Source organism: Podarcis filfolensis (assembly GCF_964270895.1).
Source record: "Podarcis filfolensis genome assembly, chromosome: 13".
Lineage (NCBI taxonomy): Eukaryota > Metazoa > Chordata > Lepidosauria > Squamata > Lacertidae > Podarcis > Podarcis filfolensis.
Window position 1 is genome coordinate 23471505 of NC_139615.1, and position 19007 is coordinate 23490511.

Sequence of the window (19007 nt, forward strand, 5' to 3'; positions counted from 1 at the left end):
TGTCTGTGGGCATGACACAGGCCAGGGACTCATTGATGCAGTGGGCCATCCATGCCCCCTGCGAAGCGTGGGAAGCAATACCTGCTCACCACCCCTCCCCTTGGCGAAGAGGAGAGGCTTTGCAAAAGGTGTACAAGGGAAATGAGTGGACATAGTGAGTGGGAAAAAGAACCATCATATTGTTTTCCCAGCGGGAATTAAACAAAGGAAAATGAGATGCATTTGACTGTTAAATTAAAGGAGCTCTGTTTAAATCAAACTAGATAATCAATATTTGTATGCTAAAAATTCTTGATTTCTTACTTGTACAGGTAGCATGTGAACAAAATGCACAATCTTACATCCATGACTGTCTTTCTGCTGCTGGAATTCTCAGATGTTCGAGAACTGCAAATCTTACACTTCTTCGTATTTCTGATAGTGTACCTAATGGCAATAATAGGGAATCTCCTTATTGTTATTGCTATTGTGCTTGATCATCACCTCCACACACCCATGTATTTCTTTCTACTGAATTTGGCCATCATGGATCTTGGAACAGTTTCAGTCATGGTACCCAAATCAATGGCGATTTCCCTCCTAAATTGCAGATTTATTTCTTATTTTGGATGTGTTGCTCAAGTTTTCTTTTATTTCTTATTTGGAACGTCAGATTATGCTCTGCTAACTATAATGGCACATGACCGTTATGTAGCCATTTGCAATCCCCTCCACTATGAAACAATTATGCACAAAGGAGCCTGCATTCGAATGGTAGCCATTGGGTGGATTATAAGCCTTCTTAATGCCATATTACACACTGGGGGCACATTTGCCAACAGGTTTTGTTCTAATTCTATCAATCAATTCTTCTGTGAAATCCCAAAATTATTGAAGCTCTCCTGTTCTAACTTTTACTTAGTGGAAGTTGGATTTATTGTGCTAAGCTGTAGTATAGGACTTGGTTGTTTCATTTTCATCATCATAACATACATGGAGATCTTTTCTACAGTGCGCAAAATCCCTTCTGTCCTTGGTAAGAAAAAAGCCCTTTCCACTTGCCTCCCCCACCTCACTGTTGTCTCTGTGTTTCTGTTCACTGCAGTGTTTGCTTATACAAGGCCTCCCAGTGAAGCTTCTTCTGATCTAGATATAGCTTTTGCTGTGATGTACTCTATGATTCCTGCCACATTGAATCCATTCATCTATAGCATGAGAAACAAAGAGATCAAGGCTGCCTTGTGGAATCTCTTAGTGGTAGGGCATTCTTCTAAAATCATATCCAGAATTCTATAAGAAAGCATGTGTGTGCTTCACAATCACCTTCTGTATTTGACTTTCCCCCTATAATCTGTTGTAGAACATCTGTTTTGCATGAAGGCAGCTCCTGGTTTAAAACTTGGCATCTCCAAGCAGGGCAAGGAATGATGCACTGTCTGAAGGCCCAGAGAGCCACTGGAAGTCCGTGCATAGAATACAGAGCAAAATGTAACAATGGATGAATGCATATCAGGCAACTTTGACACAAATTCCCCCTAATACGTCAACTTTATTCTGCATGTCTCCATAATTTGAAAACCTGGTCTTGCGATGGAGCCATATATCCCATGAATGACCCTATGAAGCCTCAGTCCTCCAACAGGGGACTGAGAGGGATATATGCCCAATGCCTATGCTAAATCCTACCAACTTCTGAAATCAATAAAGTTGTGGCCATTTTTTAAAAAATCCCAGAACATTGTCTTGTTCACTTTGTTCACCTTCTTAAATTGGGCCTTGTTCCCAGAGGTGGGGGGGATACCATCATCTCCTCCACACCATACATTTAAAGCACTCTTATCACCCTTAAAGATCCATGGCTTTCCTCCACCGAATCCTGGAAAGTCTGATTTACTGAACAATATGAGAGCTGTTAGAAGACATCAACAAACCAAGTATCTGGGAACTTTCTCTTTATTGCATCCTCTCTCTTTACTGAATACAAAAAGCACCTCCATTTAGGAGGCTATAATCAAAGTTATTTTGGAGTCAAGAGAATGATATGGGAAGTGGCAATTCAAAGATAGGTTTCAGTGCTATCCTCTTATAATAGGAATTATATTACTACATCTTACTGAACCAGTTAGAATTTTGGCAGCCAGGTTCTGCACTAACTGAAGCTCCTAGGTCATATTCATGGACAGTTCTATGTATAATCCAATACATGATTCAGCCAGGAGGTTGTCGTCATTTTTCATGCATTGAGGAACATATTGTAGATGTTATTTCTTTTCATCTGCAACTTACATGGAAGAAGAAACATTAATTTGAGGAGTTTAAACAATGTTTTCAGATCAGCAATGCTGCACTCTTGGGAGTAAGATCCCAAAATGGCAAAAGAAACTCAGAATAGCTCACTTTCCCATGTGTGCTGTCACTATTAATTGATGCAACATTTAATGAATTTTACTGTAATATAGGCAGTCTTCATAAAGGCAACAAATCAATTACATATTCTGTACTAAGGGTCACAGCAAGGGTAATGTGATCGGCTGGGAAAATGCAGGGACTCTCAAATCATCAAAAAATTCAACCCTAAAGCAGCTGGAGGGGAAACTGATTCTTATAAATAAAGGTAGTTGCGTAGTTTTCTATTATTTTGATGTAATCTAGAGGTGCTGGTCACCTTTTTCATTTCCAGTCATCTATTGAGTTTCAAGTGGTCTCATGTATACTTGAAACATCAGAGTAATGATTCAGCCATCCTTAAACCATTCTACTTTACCAAATGTCTAACTTGTTAATTGTTTCCAATTTTTAAACCTTATTTAAAGTAGCCTAGTCCACAAATTTATTTGGGACTGGATCTAGGTGAGGCAAGACCTTATTGACCATGTTTATAGTATTATTGTGCCATTCCTTTTTAGGGAATCATATGGGGGGGGGGGGGAGTTGCTATTTATCAAACAATGATTTTAAATCCTTGTTGGACAGTCTCTTCTTGAACAATTATCGAGAGCAATAAAAATGCCTGTCTGCATCTCTAAATATATTATTGGATATATTGTCACTTCCTGGAAGCATTTTAAATGACCTTTTATTTTTGTGCTGCTGACTTTACTGGCAGCTCCAAAGAGTTTTTAAATGTTTTTGAAATAAAGAAGGAAGTATTCAGACAACTTCATAAGTACTTTTGTCAAAGCATGCATTGATTGGCTGCAGTAATCCTCATAGCTATGTTCCAATCTGCATATGGGTCTGCAAGGGGCAGAAGGCAAGAGCTCCCTACAAAATGCAGTGGGATCTGGAATGTTGCATCAGACTCAGAGTGCTCATATTAACTATTAGATTGTGTGTGTTTGTGATTAAGAGAGAGGCAGCTATAATTGGGGGGCGGGGGGCGGGGGGCGGGCGATGACTTCTGATTCCAATCAGCTGTTTTGGATTCATGGGAGCAATTTCCCAGAATGTCAAAGCACATTTCCAATTAATGTCCTGCACATACAACTTTTAAAAACCAATTTAGAAATATAACCGCTGCACAATATTCTGGGAAGTACCAAGAAAATATGAAAACTTCTGAAACCAAAAACATCACCTACCCACAAAGAAACATACCTGTTTTTAAAGAGCCAAGGTACTCATAAGCTTTTGAACTATGAATCTAATGATACCAATGGTGATCAATTTGTGATGCTCTTTCTTTGTTTTCATCACTCCATGTTTCTCCCCCTACATTGCTCTTGGGCTGTTATTCTTTCATCACTTTTTGTTGCTTCTGGGAACAGAAATCCAGATTAGTCTAGAACCATCACCCAGCCAGTCAGGGTTGATGTGAGAACTTTTGATGGCTTCTATTTTGACTGGTATTTTGATGAGGACATCCCTGTGTATATGCTACAGAAACATTCCAAGGATGACTTCCACCAAATCCACAATGAACTAACGATGCTATGGATAAGGGTGTGAGTAGGAGCTTCATCTCCCCCCACACTACCCTTCAGTTACTTCTATGCAGGGATAAGCTGAAATGGTACGGCATCCTTTTTTATTGAAAACTTTTGACAGCTATGAGTCAGTGCCAATCACTGGGGTGTGTGTGTGTGTGTGTGTGTGTGTGTGTGTGTGTGTGTGAGAGAGAGAGAGAGAGAGAGAGAGAGAGAGAGATGGGGAGGGAGTGAAGGTAGGAGAAGGAGAGAGAATGGATGGATGGAAGTCCTGTCATGGCTAAGCAGTTGAGGTATGTATTTGAATTTACTCCCCAATAGGAGCTTTCTTTTGGGGTAAAGGAACTAGTGACCATCTAGTGTCACCTTTGTATAATGCACTTAAAATGTTGTATTTGCAGCTGTAGAGTCTCAGAAATATTCAGAAAACCAACAGAAATGAAAATTTCAATTATATATTCAATATTATTTTTTATTACAAAAGAATATTAATGTTTATTGGGTGGAAACTGCGCTTCTTAATACATTTAATAATAATAAATGAATGAGATATAGCTTACAAATGGAATGTTTTGGTGTCATCACTATGCAAAACTGTTTCACAACTGTTCATCAAAGCAAAATCTGATGGAGTTTATAGTGAAATATGAATAAACCTGTTTTAAATAACCAGTTAATACTGCCATATTAATACCTCCCAGTTTCTTCCTTCTACAGAATGAATGCAAGTACTGAAGACAAAATGAGCAATCTTACATCCATTTCCATGTTTCTGCTGAAGGAATTCTCAGACATACGAGAACTACAGATCTTACATTTCTTTCTGTTCTTAGGATTCTACTTGACAACCCTGGCTGGGAATCTTCTAATCATTGTTGCAGTAGCCTTTGACCATCATCTGCACAAACCTATGTATTTTTTCCTAACAAACTTGGCATTGATGGATGTTGGCTCCGTTTCTGCCATCATACCCAAATCTATGGCCAACTCCATCATGAACAGCAGATCAATTTCATATTCTGGGTGCGTGGCTCAAGTTTTCTTCTACTTCTTCTTTACATTCGCTGATCTTTCCCTTCTAACAGTAATGGCACACGATCGCTATGTTGCCATCTGCAACCCATTACAATATGAGATGATTATGTACAAAGGAGCTTGCATTCAAATGGTTGTCACTGTGTGGATTCTGAGTCTTCTTTATTCCATGCTACACACTTGCAGCACTTTTGCAATCACCTTCTCTTCTAATGTTGTCAATCAGTTCTTCTGTGAAGTCCCAAAGTTACTAAAGCTCTCCTACTCTAACATTTACCTAGTTGAAGCTGGGCTGATTGTGCTTGGGTGTTTTATAGCACTAGGATGCTTAATCTTCATCCTCATAACGTACATGCAGGTATTTGCTGTAGTGCGCAGAATACCTTCGGTGCATGGTAAGAAAAAAGCCCTCTCCACTTGCCTTCCCCACCTCACTGTGGTATCTTTGTTTCTGGGCACGGCAATCTTTGCCTATGCAAAGCCTCCCAGTAATGTTTCTTCCTTTCTTGATGTAGCTTTTGCTGTGATCTATACCATAATTTCTCCCATGTTGAATCCATTCATCTACAGCATGAGAAACAAAGAAATCAAGACTGCTTTGTGGAAACTCTTAGATTTCAGGCATTCTGCTAAAAGTACATTTAGAGTTCTATAGAAATAGTTTTGTTTCCTCTTCTGCATATGTGTGGTTAACACTGGAATTTTTCCCACTTTGCAATGTAAGCATTTTAATATTCATTAGACATTGCTCTGTGATTCCTTCTCCTTATTATCCATGTCTTTTTAGCCTTGATTGTTCCTCCTCATTCCCATTGTGAATTGTTTATTTCATTTACAAGAGATTCAAATATAATAAAAGACAACAACCATTTCAACAACATCAAAATATAAAGCTTTGTAAGAAAGTTTTGAAGAAAACCAGGTTTCACATCATCATAATAATGTTTTTATTGCGTGTCGAGGTCCCCAAGACACCCCAAATAAAAACACAATGACACTTAATTTTTGTTTAAGGTTTTTGGCATAATTTTGGCCACAACTTTATTAAAATTACAGCAATGTGAGTGGTTGCTTAGGCATTGGTAGCGACTAACTGACCCCGCACGGAGACAGCTCTGACATTCGCACCCCCCGCAAAGTCAGAAAGGGTAAGTCACCTGGGGAGAGAGACGGGACTGGGAACCATGCCTCACCTCTCCCCAGAATGCTCCCAGGGGCTCTTGCGTGCCCCTAGCCCCTTGCCAGGGGGTTTCAGACAAAAGCATGGCGAACCCCTGGGTTCCTTTAAGGGAAAACCCTCCTAGAAGCAGCAGCATTTTGGAGGGGCAGGCACAGCCAAATCCATACCCCACCACCAACCAATTCCCAAACCAATGCCTAACCGCAACCTTACAAGTTGTGACGATTTGCTACGCAGTAGGCAAAAACCAAATGGCATCAGCCAATCAGCCAAATGGACAAAATTCCTACTGGGCCCCTGCCCCAAAGCAGACGACCCCATGACAGGTATAGCAAGGTCAAGCAAACAGCCTAACATTAGGGAAGGGAGGGCGGGTGATCCGAAGCACACAGCGAAAAGAGGAAGATCTTTGCTGCGTGCAATGTTTTTAACAAATAGGGCTGTCAATCAATAAATGGCAACATATAAATTTCCCCAGTAACAGCCCGCCCCTGCTTAAAAGATGGCCAAACTCTTTTGCCTAGCAACAGTGAGGTGTCTCGTCAGCCCCTCCCGCAACACGTGCTCTCCATGAGGGAGAACACACTTTGTATTGTTCACCTTGCAAAATCTCATAGCTCAGTCAGTAGAGCATGAGACTCTGGATTCGAACCCATTTTGGACAAAAGATTCCTGCATTTCCGGGGGTTAGACTAGATGACTCTTATGGTCCCTCCCAACTCTACAAATCTATGATCTATGACTCTATCTATACTGTACCATTTGCAATAGATTGTAATAGCTTGTATGCCACTACATTCTAAAATTATTATTTTTTCTTATTAGGACTCACTTCATTCAACATGCCCTCTGTTATTTCCTCACATTCGTCCTCTAGAGATTCCTCTTTTCAAGCCATGTAACTGTCGGGAAATTCAAGCCCTTCTCATGAGAAGCTGGCAGCATTCCCAGGCACCTGGCTTGAGTCCCTGTTGACCTCCCTGGCTGCATTCCCCAGCAAGCGCAGGCAAGGTCTCGATCGGCGATTCTTCTCAAACGTGAGAAGAACACACCCCTCTTTCCTGCCCCCCCAGGCAGGATCAAACACAGCTTGATCCAGAGAAGAAAACAAACAGTTGTTATACATATAACACTCCCCTGTTGTTTCAGTTCCACCCTTGGAACTACCCGCCACTGGTTTCCCCAGTGTACCTCCCTGGTTGTCTGACTTCCAAGGAATGAGTACATCTGCATTACCTTGGCTAGGGAATGTAGTGTTACGCATAGCAACTCCCTGTTTTGTCTTTGTCTCTGACTTAGACACAGTTTCAACCTGTCTTGAGTTGTTAATAATAGTAACACATGCAACAGCTGAGTTAGCAAACTCTTTGGAATACCTCTTGGGTGGTACACCCTTTGTAACTCTCTCGGACCTGCGTATGAGGTGCTGATCCTCTCTGCTCACTGGTTCAGTCTCAGGACTCTTTGGAGAACCAGTTCCAATAGTAAACAGTGGTTTGTCTTCCACCTGTGAAGGTCTAGCCATTGTGTCAGATTTCCTCTCAATGACTGTGTCAACTGAGCTCTTTGAGCTATCACTGTCACTCTCAGTACCACTGTAATCAGTAAAATCATCATCATCATCTGAATTGTCCTCAGTGGGAAATGTGTGAACAATTACTCTCTCCTGTTCAGGAGCACTCTCTAGAAATTTTGTGAGAATCACCTGACCAGATTCAGACAAAATTACTCTGTAGAGACCCTTTTCATAACCCACAAAAATGCCTCTGGCATTCTTTACTCCACCTGGACAGTTTTAACCTTGTCACAAAACTCTTTAAACCTTTCGAAGGCTTCTTGTGGTTTCTGCAATATTTATATCCACACATAATGAGTGAAATAATCCACACACACAAGATAATATCTTGCATTGCCTCTAGATGGTGCTAGAGGACCAATCACATCAGCATACACTCGCTGAAATGCACTGGTAACTTTGGTCGCCTTCCGGACGTCGTTCGCCATACCTGCAAGATAAATCATGTTAGATTCAGATGCATTACACTTTATGCAATCACTTTGATCAAAAGTCAACAAATACAGTCCATCTTTCTCTTTGGCAGAAAGATACAGCTCTCCATCTTTGTAGATTTTGCAGCTTTCTCTATCATAGGACAAAGTCAGTCCTTTCTTTGTGATCTGCGAAACACTCAGCAGATTGAACTTTAAATCAGGAACCAAATACACATTGTTAATAGTCAAGTTCAGACTTTCAAGATACACAGTTCCAAACCTGGTCGCTTCCAGCTCCTGGCCATTGGCCTGTTTCACAGTGAAGCTTTGCTTCTTAAATGTTGAAAACAGTTCTCGGTGAGATGTCATGTGTTGGGTCGCTCCAGTGTCCAAAACAAAAGTGTTCTCCATTGAAAATGCGGCTTTTGTTGACAGCAATGCCTTTGCAGGTTTCACCTGGGATTTGGTAGGACTTTTGCCTGATGCCTCAGGCTTTGCAGAGCTCCCCTTAGCTCCTTTCTGTTGATGTGGCCTCTTACAGTTCCGCTGAAGATGCCCAGTCTGTCCACAACTGAAACAACGGACAACGTTCAAAGCAACAGCCTGTTCTTCACTTGCACTAGCAGTGGGGGTGTCAGAACTCCGAGCTTCTCTCCCCCTGTCTTTGACATCTATTGCAGCAAGTCTGTCTCTCTCATTCAGAATCACGGCACAAATTCTCTCCGCCGTTAGATCTCTGGCTGGTAGAGAACCCAGCTGACTTGCAACCGTTTTATAAGTCCGATTAAGGCTGTTAATAATCATGAAACAGAATATCTCTTCCTGTAGAGGAAAATTGTGTTGCGCCATCTCCTGGCATAAGAATTTCATCTCTGTCAGATGCGCTTGTACATCTCCATCAGGCGCTAGCCTTAGATTGGTCAGCTTTTCAAAATGCAGCAACGCTGAAGAACCAGCATCTCTTTGATGTATTCTACGCAGCGTTTGCCAAATCTCACTCGCGTAATGCAAATCCTGAATATGCACAAGTTGATCATCTGAGACACACAGAATTATGGCCGTCCTGGCTTTCACATTCTGTGAATTCCAACCTGGTGTTGGTGCAGGAGGGATGGGGTTATCAATCACCCCAAAAATCCTCTGATTCTGAAGCAGGGCTTTCATCTTTACAGACCATGAGGCATAATTGTCATTAGTCAGTGGAGGTGGGTAAGGTAAGCCTCCCCCCTTCTTGGTATCCATTTTGAATCCAAGTCTGAGCTCTCACTCTCAAGCCTTCTAAAATCCAATAGCTGGCTGTTTACTCTTTGCACCTGGCAGCTAAAACACTGGCTGCTTTGAAAAGTCCCTCCAAGAGCAGTGAGATAGCAGTCAAAACAAACGTTGTTTTTCTTGCCTCTTACAGTCCCAGCCTCACTTCCGTGTTGGCTAGTGATTTTCCACTTTTTTCGTTGCTTAGCAACTGGATATTCCAGGATTCAGCAGCAAACCGTTATCAGTCCCAAGAATGCGAGGAATGTGGCTGTCTCCCAGTGCTGTTTCTTTATCAAAAAAACAGCTTTTGTGAACCAGAGAAGTATCAATCTGCGTTCACTCTTTTTAGCCATAAATCAGCATACCTTGGGGGTTCCGTTGCTCCTTGCTTATCAGCAAAAACGTCTGCTCCGGTGTTCAGCCGTTCGTTGTAGCCTCCATCCGCACGCTACCACAAACTCCTTTATCTCATTGCAGAGGATGAAGTACGATCCATCAACCTCTTTAGCCGCTTTCATGGATCGATGCCATCGGCTCAATGCTACCATATGTCGGGAAATTCAAGCCCTTCTCATGAGAAGCTGGCAGCATTCCCAGGCACCCGGCTTGAGTCCCTGTTGACGTCCCTGGCTGCATTCCCCAGCAAGCGCAGGCAAGGTCTCGATCGGCGATTCTTCTCAAACGTGAGAAGAACACACCCCCTCTTCCCCTGGCAGGGGAAAGAGATAGACAGAAACGTATTTACATGCTTTTATTTCTGTCTTTGCAGCGTTACAAAAAACATGACTGCTCTCTTCAAACTCCAGCAGTGTTGTGTCAAACACTTCCTGTACATCCTGGACAGGAATAAATGGAAGAGCTCATATTTCACTCTGAGCTAATTCTGGTGCTTCGCACTGTGAATTGACTGTCCCTCTTTTTCCCACAGGCAGTCCAACATTCCCATCATGTTTACTTTTCAAGCTAGGACTTTGCAGCAGCATTGCTTCATTATCGTAACAGTAACTTCTCTGCTCACTTTTCACCTTCCTAGCCCCATTTCTGAAGCTGCCTCAATGTTATATTCTGTAGTACCACTTTGCAACCCCATTTTCACCTTCACCCCAATGTCCATGCCTTGCGATCCATTTCACACAAACTACTGCCATTGTAAACTCCTGCATCTTCCTTCTTGCACTCATTGAAACTACTAAGCACACATCCTGCCCAATTATGCAGCCACCATTCCCTCCTTTTTGTCATACCCTTCCAGGCCCCTTATGCCACCATTTTCCACTTTTTTTTGTAACTCCATTTGCACCCCAATTTTCACCATCACTGTCTTTCCCCTCCTCCCTACTTACGTTTCACAACCCCTCCACTTCACAAACACACCCATTTCCATGCCCCTTCTTCTCTGTTTTCTGTGCACACACCCCTTTAATCTTTTTTTTTAAAAAAACCATAAAGTCCCTCCCTTTTCTATGTAATCTTTGCTCACTGAGTTTTTCTTCTCACTTTCCTCTAGCTCTCCTTTATTCCACCCTTTTCCTCTCAGTTCCCTCCCTTTCTGCCTCCCACAATCACTCTGTGACACACTCTATGTGACCTTTCCCTTCTAACGGTAATGGCACACGATCGGTTTGTTGCCATCTGCAACCCATTACAATATGAGACAATAATGCACAAAGCAGCTTGTATTCAGATGATCATCATTGTGTGGATTAAAAGTCTTCTTTATGCCATGTTACACACTTGTGGCACGTTTGCAAACACCTTCTGTTCAAACACTGTCAATCAATCCCAAAGTTACTGAAGCTCTCCTGCTCTAACATTTACCTAGTAGAAGCAGGGTTTATTTTGATAGGGTGTTTTATAGAAATAGGATGCTTCATTTCCATCACCATAACATACATGCAGGTGTTTGCTGCAGTGCGCAAAATTCCTTCAGTACATGGTAAGAAAAAAGCCCTCTCAACTTGCCTTCCCCACCTCACTGTTGTCACTGTGTTTGTGTTCACTTCAATCTTTGCCTATGTACGGCCTCCCAGTAGTGTTTCTTCTGATCTGGATATAGTTTTTTTTCTGTTATATATACCATAATTCCTCCTCTGTTGAATCCATTCATCTACAGCATGAGAAACAAAGAAATCCAAACTGCTTTGTGGAAACTCTTACATTTGGGGCATTCTTCTAAAAGTATATTTAGAGTTCTATAAATACCATGTTGTATCTGTTTCTGCATGTGAATGGTTGGCCCTACAATTTTCCGCTTGCACTGAAATCATTTTAATATTTCTTAGGGGTTGCTCTGTAATCCCTTCATCCAATTTTCTATGTTATCCATCCATTGTTCTCCTTCTACCACTTTTAAGATTGTCTATTTCACCTCCAACACATTCAAATGTAGTGCAATCAGACTTAACTGTGTCAGCAAATCTTAAGAGAAGATCTTTTGATTATCTTGTTCAGTTAGAAAAGGTTCGATTCGGTTGAAGGACGTTGTGCATATATTGGTTTCTATTTGATAATAAAATATATTTTAAAGTAATGCATTGAATCTGAAACTTCATGCTGCAGACAATAAATAATACTAGGAATGAAATATATTGTGGGGTAGTACTGTGGAATATTTGAGGGCTCTGCATCCTTTATCTCTCTCATTTGAGAAAGTTATGGGGCAAGTTCCAAAGGGGGGGATGCACTGGGACATCCAATCTCAGTGATCATGGGTAGGAGGAGGGGTTACACTAAGACCAGACCATGTCATTACCAAGGAGGCAGGCTTAGTCATTGTTTGAAGACTATCCCTGGCTCTGGGTCTGGTCTTGACCGGTTGGATACTGGAATCAACAAGGGAAACCCACATGACCTTAAGGTGTTGCTGTGCAATGCTAGGTCAATGATTCACAAGACCACTGCCATCCATGACTTGATTCTGGTTCCAGTCCTCCAGCAGGAGGCTGGAATGGATATGCACTCAATGCCTGAGCCAAAATTCCACCTATATCTGTAATGAATAAAGTTGTGTCTATTTAAAATCCAGATAGTTGTTTGTCTGAATTATTAATCATATATTACATGTAGAGACTGAGCCAGGGATTGGCAACAATGCGACTGGGCTTGCAAATTATTATATTTTATTAAATTTATGTTCTGCCCTTCAGCCCAAGTTCATAGGATGGTCTACATTATAAAAATGCAAAACACATAACAATAAACAAACAAAGCAGCTCTGCTGAGGACAGGACTCAGCAAAAGACCTTAACCTAAGAATGTATGTGACAAGCAGGCTAATATGGGTAGTTACACTTCAAAGGTAAGTTCCAGTGCCAGCCACTTATAATTGGAGTAACATGAATCCATCTGGCAGCCAGGTTCTGCACCAACTAAGGCTTCTTAGTCATATTCAAGGGCAACACCATGTGTATTGCAATGCAGCAGTTCAATAAGAAGGTTAACAGAGCATGGACTGCTGTGAAAGTCTAGCTCTCTGTGGAAATGGCCACTGCTGAATAATCCACCAAAACTTGTAGAATATACTCCATCCCACCAAATGACAATGTTAGATCAAAGAACATTGATAGAAGTTTTTCAGCATGGTTTTAGAGAAGCCCTCAATTGCCTCACTTTATTGATAGAAGTGCTTCTCAGTCTTGCCAGTACCTGCCAGCAGGGTCACTTCCCATTCCCTTCTGCTTAGAAAATCTATAGCACAGAGTAAAGCTGAATAAGGCTGTGGGTAAGATAGGTCTTCAGCTTTGTACCAAGTAACATACAGTAATTTCAGACATATGATTTAAAGTAATTTAAAGTCTTCACATGAGGAAATTGAAAAATAACTGATCACATTCAAATTACATATAAAATGCCCCAGAAGCAATTGTTAGCTGATCATAGAAATGGGGAAAAGATTTGGAGCAATTTGCATTTAAAGGCAAAGCTTCCTAATTTACACTTTCCAAGACAATAGGTTTTTTTGGGTTTTTTAATTGTCAACAGGTGTAGAAATATAACCAATCAGATGCCCTTTTCCTGGTATGTGGCCAGCACCAAATATATATCTCCCTGGCCCCAGGGTTTTTCTTCAACCAGAACTCATCGGAACTCAGTTCCAGCACCTATCAGGTGGGCACCATTGCTATTGCAAGGGAGGTGTTCATGGTGAGTTCCTCTTTTTGTAGAAAAATATCACTGCTGACCCCATTTAAGTGGGACAAGATCTGGGAAAACCCTAAATGTACAGAACTGGGTGTAACTTAAAGAATTTAAAGGATATATAACTAAAAAAAAAAGAATTATGAAATATTATTCCAATATGTGATCACAGTGGGGAGACTAACATGGACATGAACAGAAGACTTTACTATTACTCAATATGAATGGTGGCAGGAATTAATGGAGGTGAAGTTGACCTAACTGAATTTTCAACTACATTGAAGTCAAGGTCATGAAATCTCTGGGCTACACTACAATGTGATAATAGAATGACACCAGTCACAAGCATCCACTATGTGCATCATATGTGAGGTCTGGATTGTTTGAAATGTCCTAATTTGTGCAGTGTCACTCACTTTTTTTTTCTTAAGTGGAACAATCATGCTGGCCAGGCTATTGCATTTATTGTTTTCCACACAGAATATCTACCTTGTATGTGATGCAATATATTTTGGGGAGAGTATAGTGCTCCTTTGTCATAAAAATAGGAACACTCCTCATGTGTTTTACATAAGACACATTTTGATCCATAGATAATTTCTCTTGGGACCACTACTATTGAATGCTACTGGGATTTGTAGTTTCTCCAAGGACACATGCAGAGTGTAGAGTCATAAAACCTTGTCACTACAAGGTACATATTTACCCACACAGCTCATTGCTATAGAAGATATGGAAAATCAAGAAGCTCGTTTTAGAGATTTTGACTTTATTTTCATGAAATACAAATGAAGAAATCAAGCAAGACTAATGACAATGCAGCATGCAAAGGTAAAAAAGAAGGAAAGAATAAACTCTCCCTCCTAGTGTTTTCCCTATTGTCATGCAGTAGGAAATGCCAAAGAATAATTTGCAATGTAGAAAACTTGGCAGGTGGCAGGACATCACAACATCCTCTCCTTACATCTGCTAAATGCACTTTAAAATTGAGAAAGCAACTGCAGGCTAGATATTTCAATTGTTGTAAGCATTACCTAGATAACATTGTGAAGCAGTCTGAACCCTTGAAATATTTAATATACGTGTTAAGCAGTGTGTAACTGTCAAGTCAATACATAGACTGAAATCAGTGTCAGCATCAAAAAATCACAACCTACCATTTCATAGCTGGGATGTCTCTGGACTGCTTAATACTGGCAGTAAATATTCTGTAGCTGCTGTATTTTTATGGTAAAGTGCAGTAACCTGGTTTCTGCATGCATCTGTTCATGTGGTATGGACTCCATACAGAAAGCAAAAGATCTGTGATTATTGAAAAGCAACCCCCTTTAAATTCAATGTGACTGACTGCCAGATATGTGTACCTAGGATTGCACCCTTACCTAAGCACATGCACCTTGCATTTTTGTACGTGAATATAGCTGACTGAACACAGTGGGATCTACTTCTGAGTGCACACACTTGCACTATTTAAATGTCTAGGTTAATGCCCTGTGTATGCACTCTTCTCTTTTGCTGAATGCAAACTTCCTCTACTCTCTCTTACACACAAAAACATACATAGTGTCTTATCTTCTCACAGGAACACAAACATATGTTGTCTTTAATTTTCACAAATCTCTTCATCTCATCTCATTTGTTAGACTTCAGCAGCACAGCTGGGAGTGTGTGCACCCTTTTTCAGCACACTATGTGCACCTGTGTCCCCCACCACCACCACCAAATGCAGTGACTCTGAAGAATCAGCTGTGCAATTCAACACTTAATTTAGATATATTAGCTAAAATAGTCACTAGCTCCCAAATACTGATTCTTTAATGACACATATAATTCAATAATCAAACCATCTCCTGTTTTACGATCAGAATTAAGATCTATATAGTTTTGAAAATAAAAATTGCTGAAAGAATTGTTAAACAATGAGTAGAGTTTATTAGATCAGGATTACTCATAACTGGACAGCAGGCCTCCTTTCCAGCAAATGTCATTGGAATATGTGGGAATAAACAAAGTTGGCAGCATATTGGGCATCGCCATTGAAGGAAAAGGACCGTATCCTTTACTGGTATGTATAGGTACAATAGAAGTGGGGGAGGGGGGCTTTTTATATGTTATAAATTTATTCAATGTGACTATTTCCAAAAACTTGGTGTTAAGCCATACTTCCAGACATGTTAGTTGTGTCTAATTTGTTGCAGGAAAACCAACATAGGGCAGATCCAAGCTATACACTGAAAGCAAACATAACTCACACTTAAAGCACATGTTTAAAGGTTCTTTGGGGAAAAGTCATGTGCTTCAAATGAGCTTGGATATGCTTTCAAATGTATAACAAGAAATGACCTATAGATTTCTGTGGCACTTTAAAGTTTAACAGAATTGTGGCATAGACTTTGTGGCATGGTGGAACATAAACTTTAATGAACTGAGAGCCTTTTGATTGACTAAAACAAAGTCCCTGAAAGCATATTTTCTGTCTTTTGCTCCTCTTTTTAACATTTATATCCTTTTTTTCACATAGTTACATGTACTTGGCATATCCATGTAGGGACTGGAGAGATCCTTGTTGGAACATCTGTAGAACTGCTGCCAGTCCGTGTAGACAGTTTTCAGTTAGATAGACCAAAGTTCTGACTCAGAGTTAAGCAACTTCATTTATTCCCATGTTTCTTTTTGGGTAGCAGGAAACTGTGTTTAGGAGCAATGAGAGGGTCCATGAGTTCTTCTCCAGTTCTTCCCCAGTTCAGATTTTACCCTGAACCAGAAAAGAATTTTCAGGCTTTTGAAATGCTTTCCTTTTCTTTGACTCAAGCAGTTGAGTCTTTGATGGTTGTAAACCACAACCTGGCAAGCTTTGACAACATCTCAGGTACATCATTCACAGCAAAATTTTATGTATTTCTTTTCAAAAGCATATAGGGTTGCAACTCTAATTTTTTGAAGTCTCTTTTCTTCTATAAAGCTGTCTATCATAACGGGGATGACATACCTGCTTTTTCATTAGCTATAATGCTTATATATGTGTGTGTGTGTGTGTGTGTGTGTGTGTACACACACACACACACACACACACACACATAATGCTTCATTTCTATCGTTACTGATTGTGACAATCATGAAAAATGTTAATAAATTGCTGAATACATGCATTAAATAAGCTCTCTTTCTCTCTTACGTATCAGCAGCCATGTCACATCTGTAGGAGAAAATGCCTAATTCAACTGTCCTTCCTACTTTTCTTCTCTTGGATTTTTCTGACAACTGGGAGCAAAACGTTTTGTACTTCACTCTTTTTTTAGTGATTTACTTGGCAGCCTTGACAGCAAATTTTCTTATCATCTCAGCAGTTTCCCTGGATCAACAGCTTCATACCCCCATGTACTTTTTCTTGGTGAATTTATCTGTTGTTGACCTTGGTTCCATTTCTGTCACCATCCCCAATGCCATGATCAATTCACTTTGGAACACTAGAGAGATTTCATTTTCTGGGTGTGTTGCACAAGTGTATTCTTTGTTCTTCTTCTTGATCTCAGATTTGTTCTTGCTCACAGGCATGGCGTATGATAGGTATGTTGCCATCTGTGACCCACTGCACTATGAGACAGTGATGGGCAGGAAAGCCTGCATCCAGATGGCAGCCAGTGCATGGATAGCTGGCCTTCTTTACTCGGCCTTACACACCGGTAGCACTTTTGCCATCACCTTCTGCTCCAACATCATCAACCAGTTCTTCTGTGAAATCCCACAACTGCTGAAAATTTCCTGTGGTAATTTGTACCTCATTGAAGTTGGAGTTATTGCTTTCAGTGCATTTATAGTCTTTACCTGTTTTGGTTTCATAGTTGTTTCCTATGTGCAGATTTTCAAGTCAGTGCTCAGAATCCCTACTACTCAAGGACGGAATAAGGCCTTCTCAACTTGCCTACCACATCTCATTGTTGTCTCCTTATTTATAAGTACTGGTGCCATTGCCTACTTGAAGCCTGTCTCAGGTGCACCTTCAGATCTGGATCTGGTGATTTCTGTATTATATTCTGTAGTACCTCCACTGATGAATCCAGTTATTTATACCATGAGGAACAGGGACATCAAAGTTGCACTTTGCAAAATGTTTCAGTACATTGTTTCTTACAGGAAATAAGGAAGCTTTTCCCACTGTGAATCCGGTATCCAGCCCTGTGAAGTTTAATTAGAAACAATGCACTTTTATAGGCAACTGCCAGAATGAAACGGGACATAACATAGATATGTGTATGCATGTATCAATCTATCTAGTCATCCTCATCCATTTAAACTATTGTACTGAAGTTATTTGAATCCTTTGAGTTCAGTCCTGAGTATGAGTAACAACGGATACATTTTGTCAAAAGTTCATCACTGTTACAGGTGCCACATAATATATGTTCTGCATTTGTAAGAAATATATATATATATATTAGTGTGGTGGCACCTATACTGTGGAACTCCCTGCCTATTGACATCAGGCAGGTGCTTTCACTGTACTCTTTTGAATGCCTGCTGAAAATATTTTTGGCTAGATAGGCCTACACAGAGGATTGAAATGGCGACGTGTTTTCAGTTTATTTCTGGGTTTTTTAATTTAAAAAAGTTTTAATTGTTTTTACTAGTAATATTGCTGTTTTATTCTTTCTGTAACCCACTTTGAAGTTTTCTACAATCAAGCACAATATAAATTTTATGAAATAAATAAAATTAATTTTAAAAAATGATCTTTTAATCTTCCACTGACATTAGTCACCTATATACATAGAAATCCAAGGCTCACATCACACAGACCCTATTGGAGGATGTGTAGTGCAGAATCAAAGTCCTAGATTGTATGAAGTCAGCTCTAACCATGTAGTAATCTGACCTTGCACTCTGTAGGAAACTGTACTTTCTTATATATTCATTGAATATAGTTCTCAGCAAATAATAATGTGGGTATTGCTTAACACACAGAATGAATCCATTTACAACAATAGATCTGAGGGTTACTGAAAATACAATAAATTGCTGAAAGCTACAGAAATTTAAGATCAGCAGAACTATAATTATATTTCTCAGTATAGATACTGTAAACACATACATTTTAAAGGTGGGTGAAAATGAACATTTCTCTACCTCCCAAAGCAATTAATTCCCCCCCCCCAAGGGTGACCTCAATGTATATCCCTGGAGGACACCAGAGGGATGGATTTATCCCCCTCATTTGCTCCAAAGCTTTTACTTTCATGCTAGCAAGTGGAACCAGTTGAGTTGAGGTGGGGTGCAGGCTGATGTGGCATAACAATGATAGCACAACTGGAGGAAAGGAGCTGCATAGCTTCTTCTCATCTCACCCCCAATGTCACAGGTACATCATAGGTTTTCCAATTGAAAAAGGCACCAAATAGAACATAGGGAGGGAGCATAAGCAACTGAACATGGCAAAGGTGGAATTCACCAAAGGTAGAGAAACCAAAGGACATGAAATGTCTGGAATGATATATGGAGCAGGATAT

At 40.4% G+C, this 19007-nt stretch overlaps 1 protein-coding gene across 1 annotated transcript; it reads left to right on the top strand.

Annotated features, from left to right (window-relative positions):
* Positions 1-327: 327 nt before the first annotated feature.
* LOC310747411 (olfactory receptor 14C36-like) lies at positions 328-17644 on the top strand (the record flags this gene model as incomplete). The annotated part of the gene is made up of 4 exons (XM_083581774.1): positions 328-552; positions 4873-5335; positions 8941-9140; positions 16706-17644. 4 exons carry the CDS (start codon positions 328-330, stop codon positions 17642-17644), a joined length of 1827 nt encoding a protein of 608 aa, XP_083437900.1.
* Between the last annotated feature and the right edge of the window lie 1363 nt (positions 17645-19007).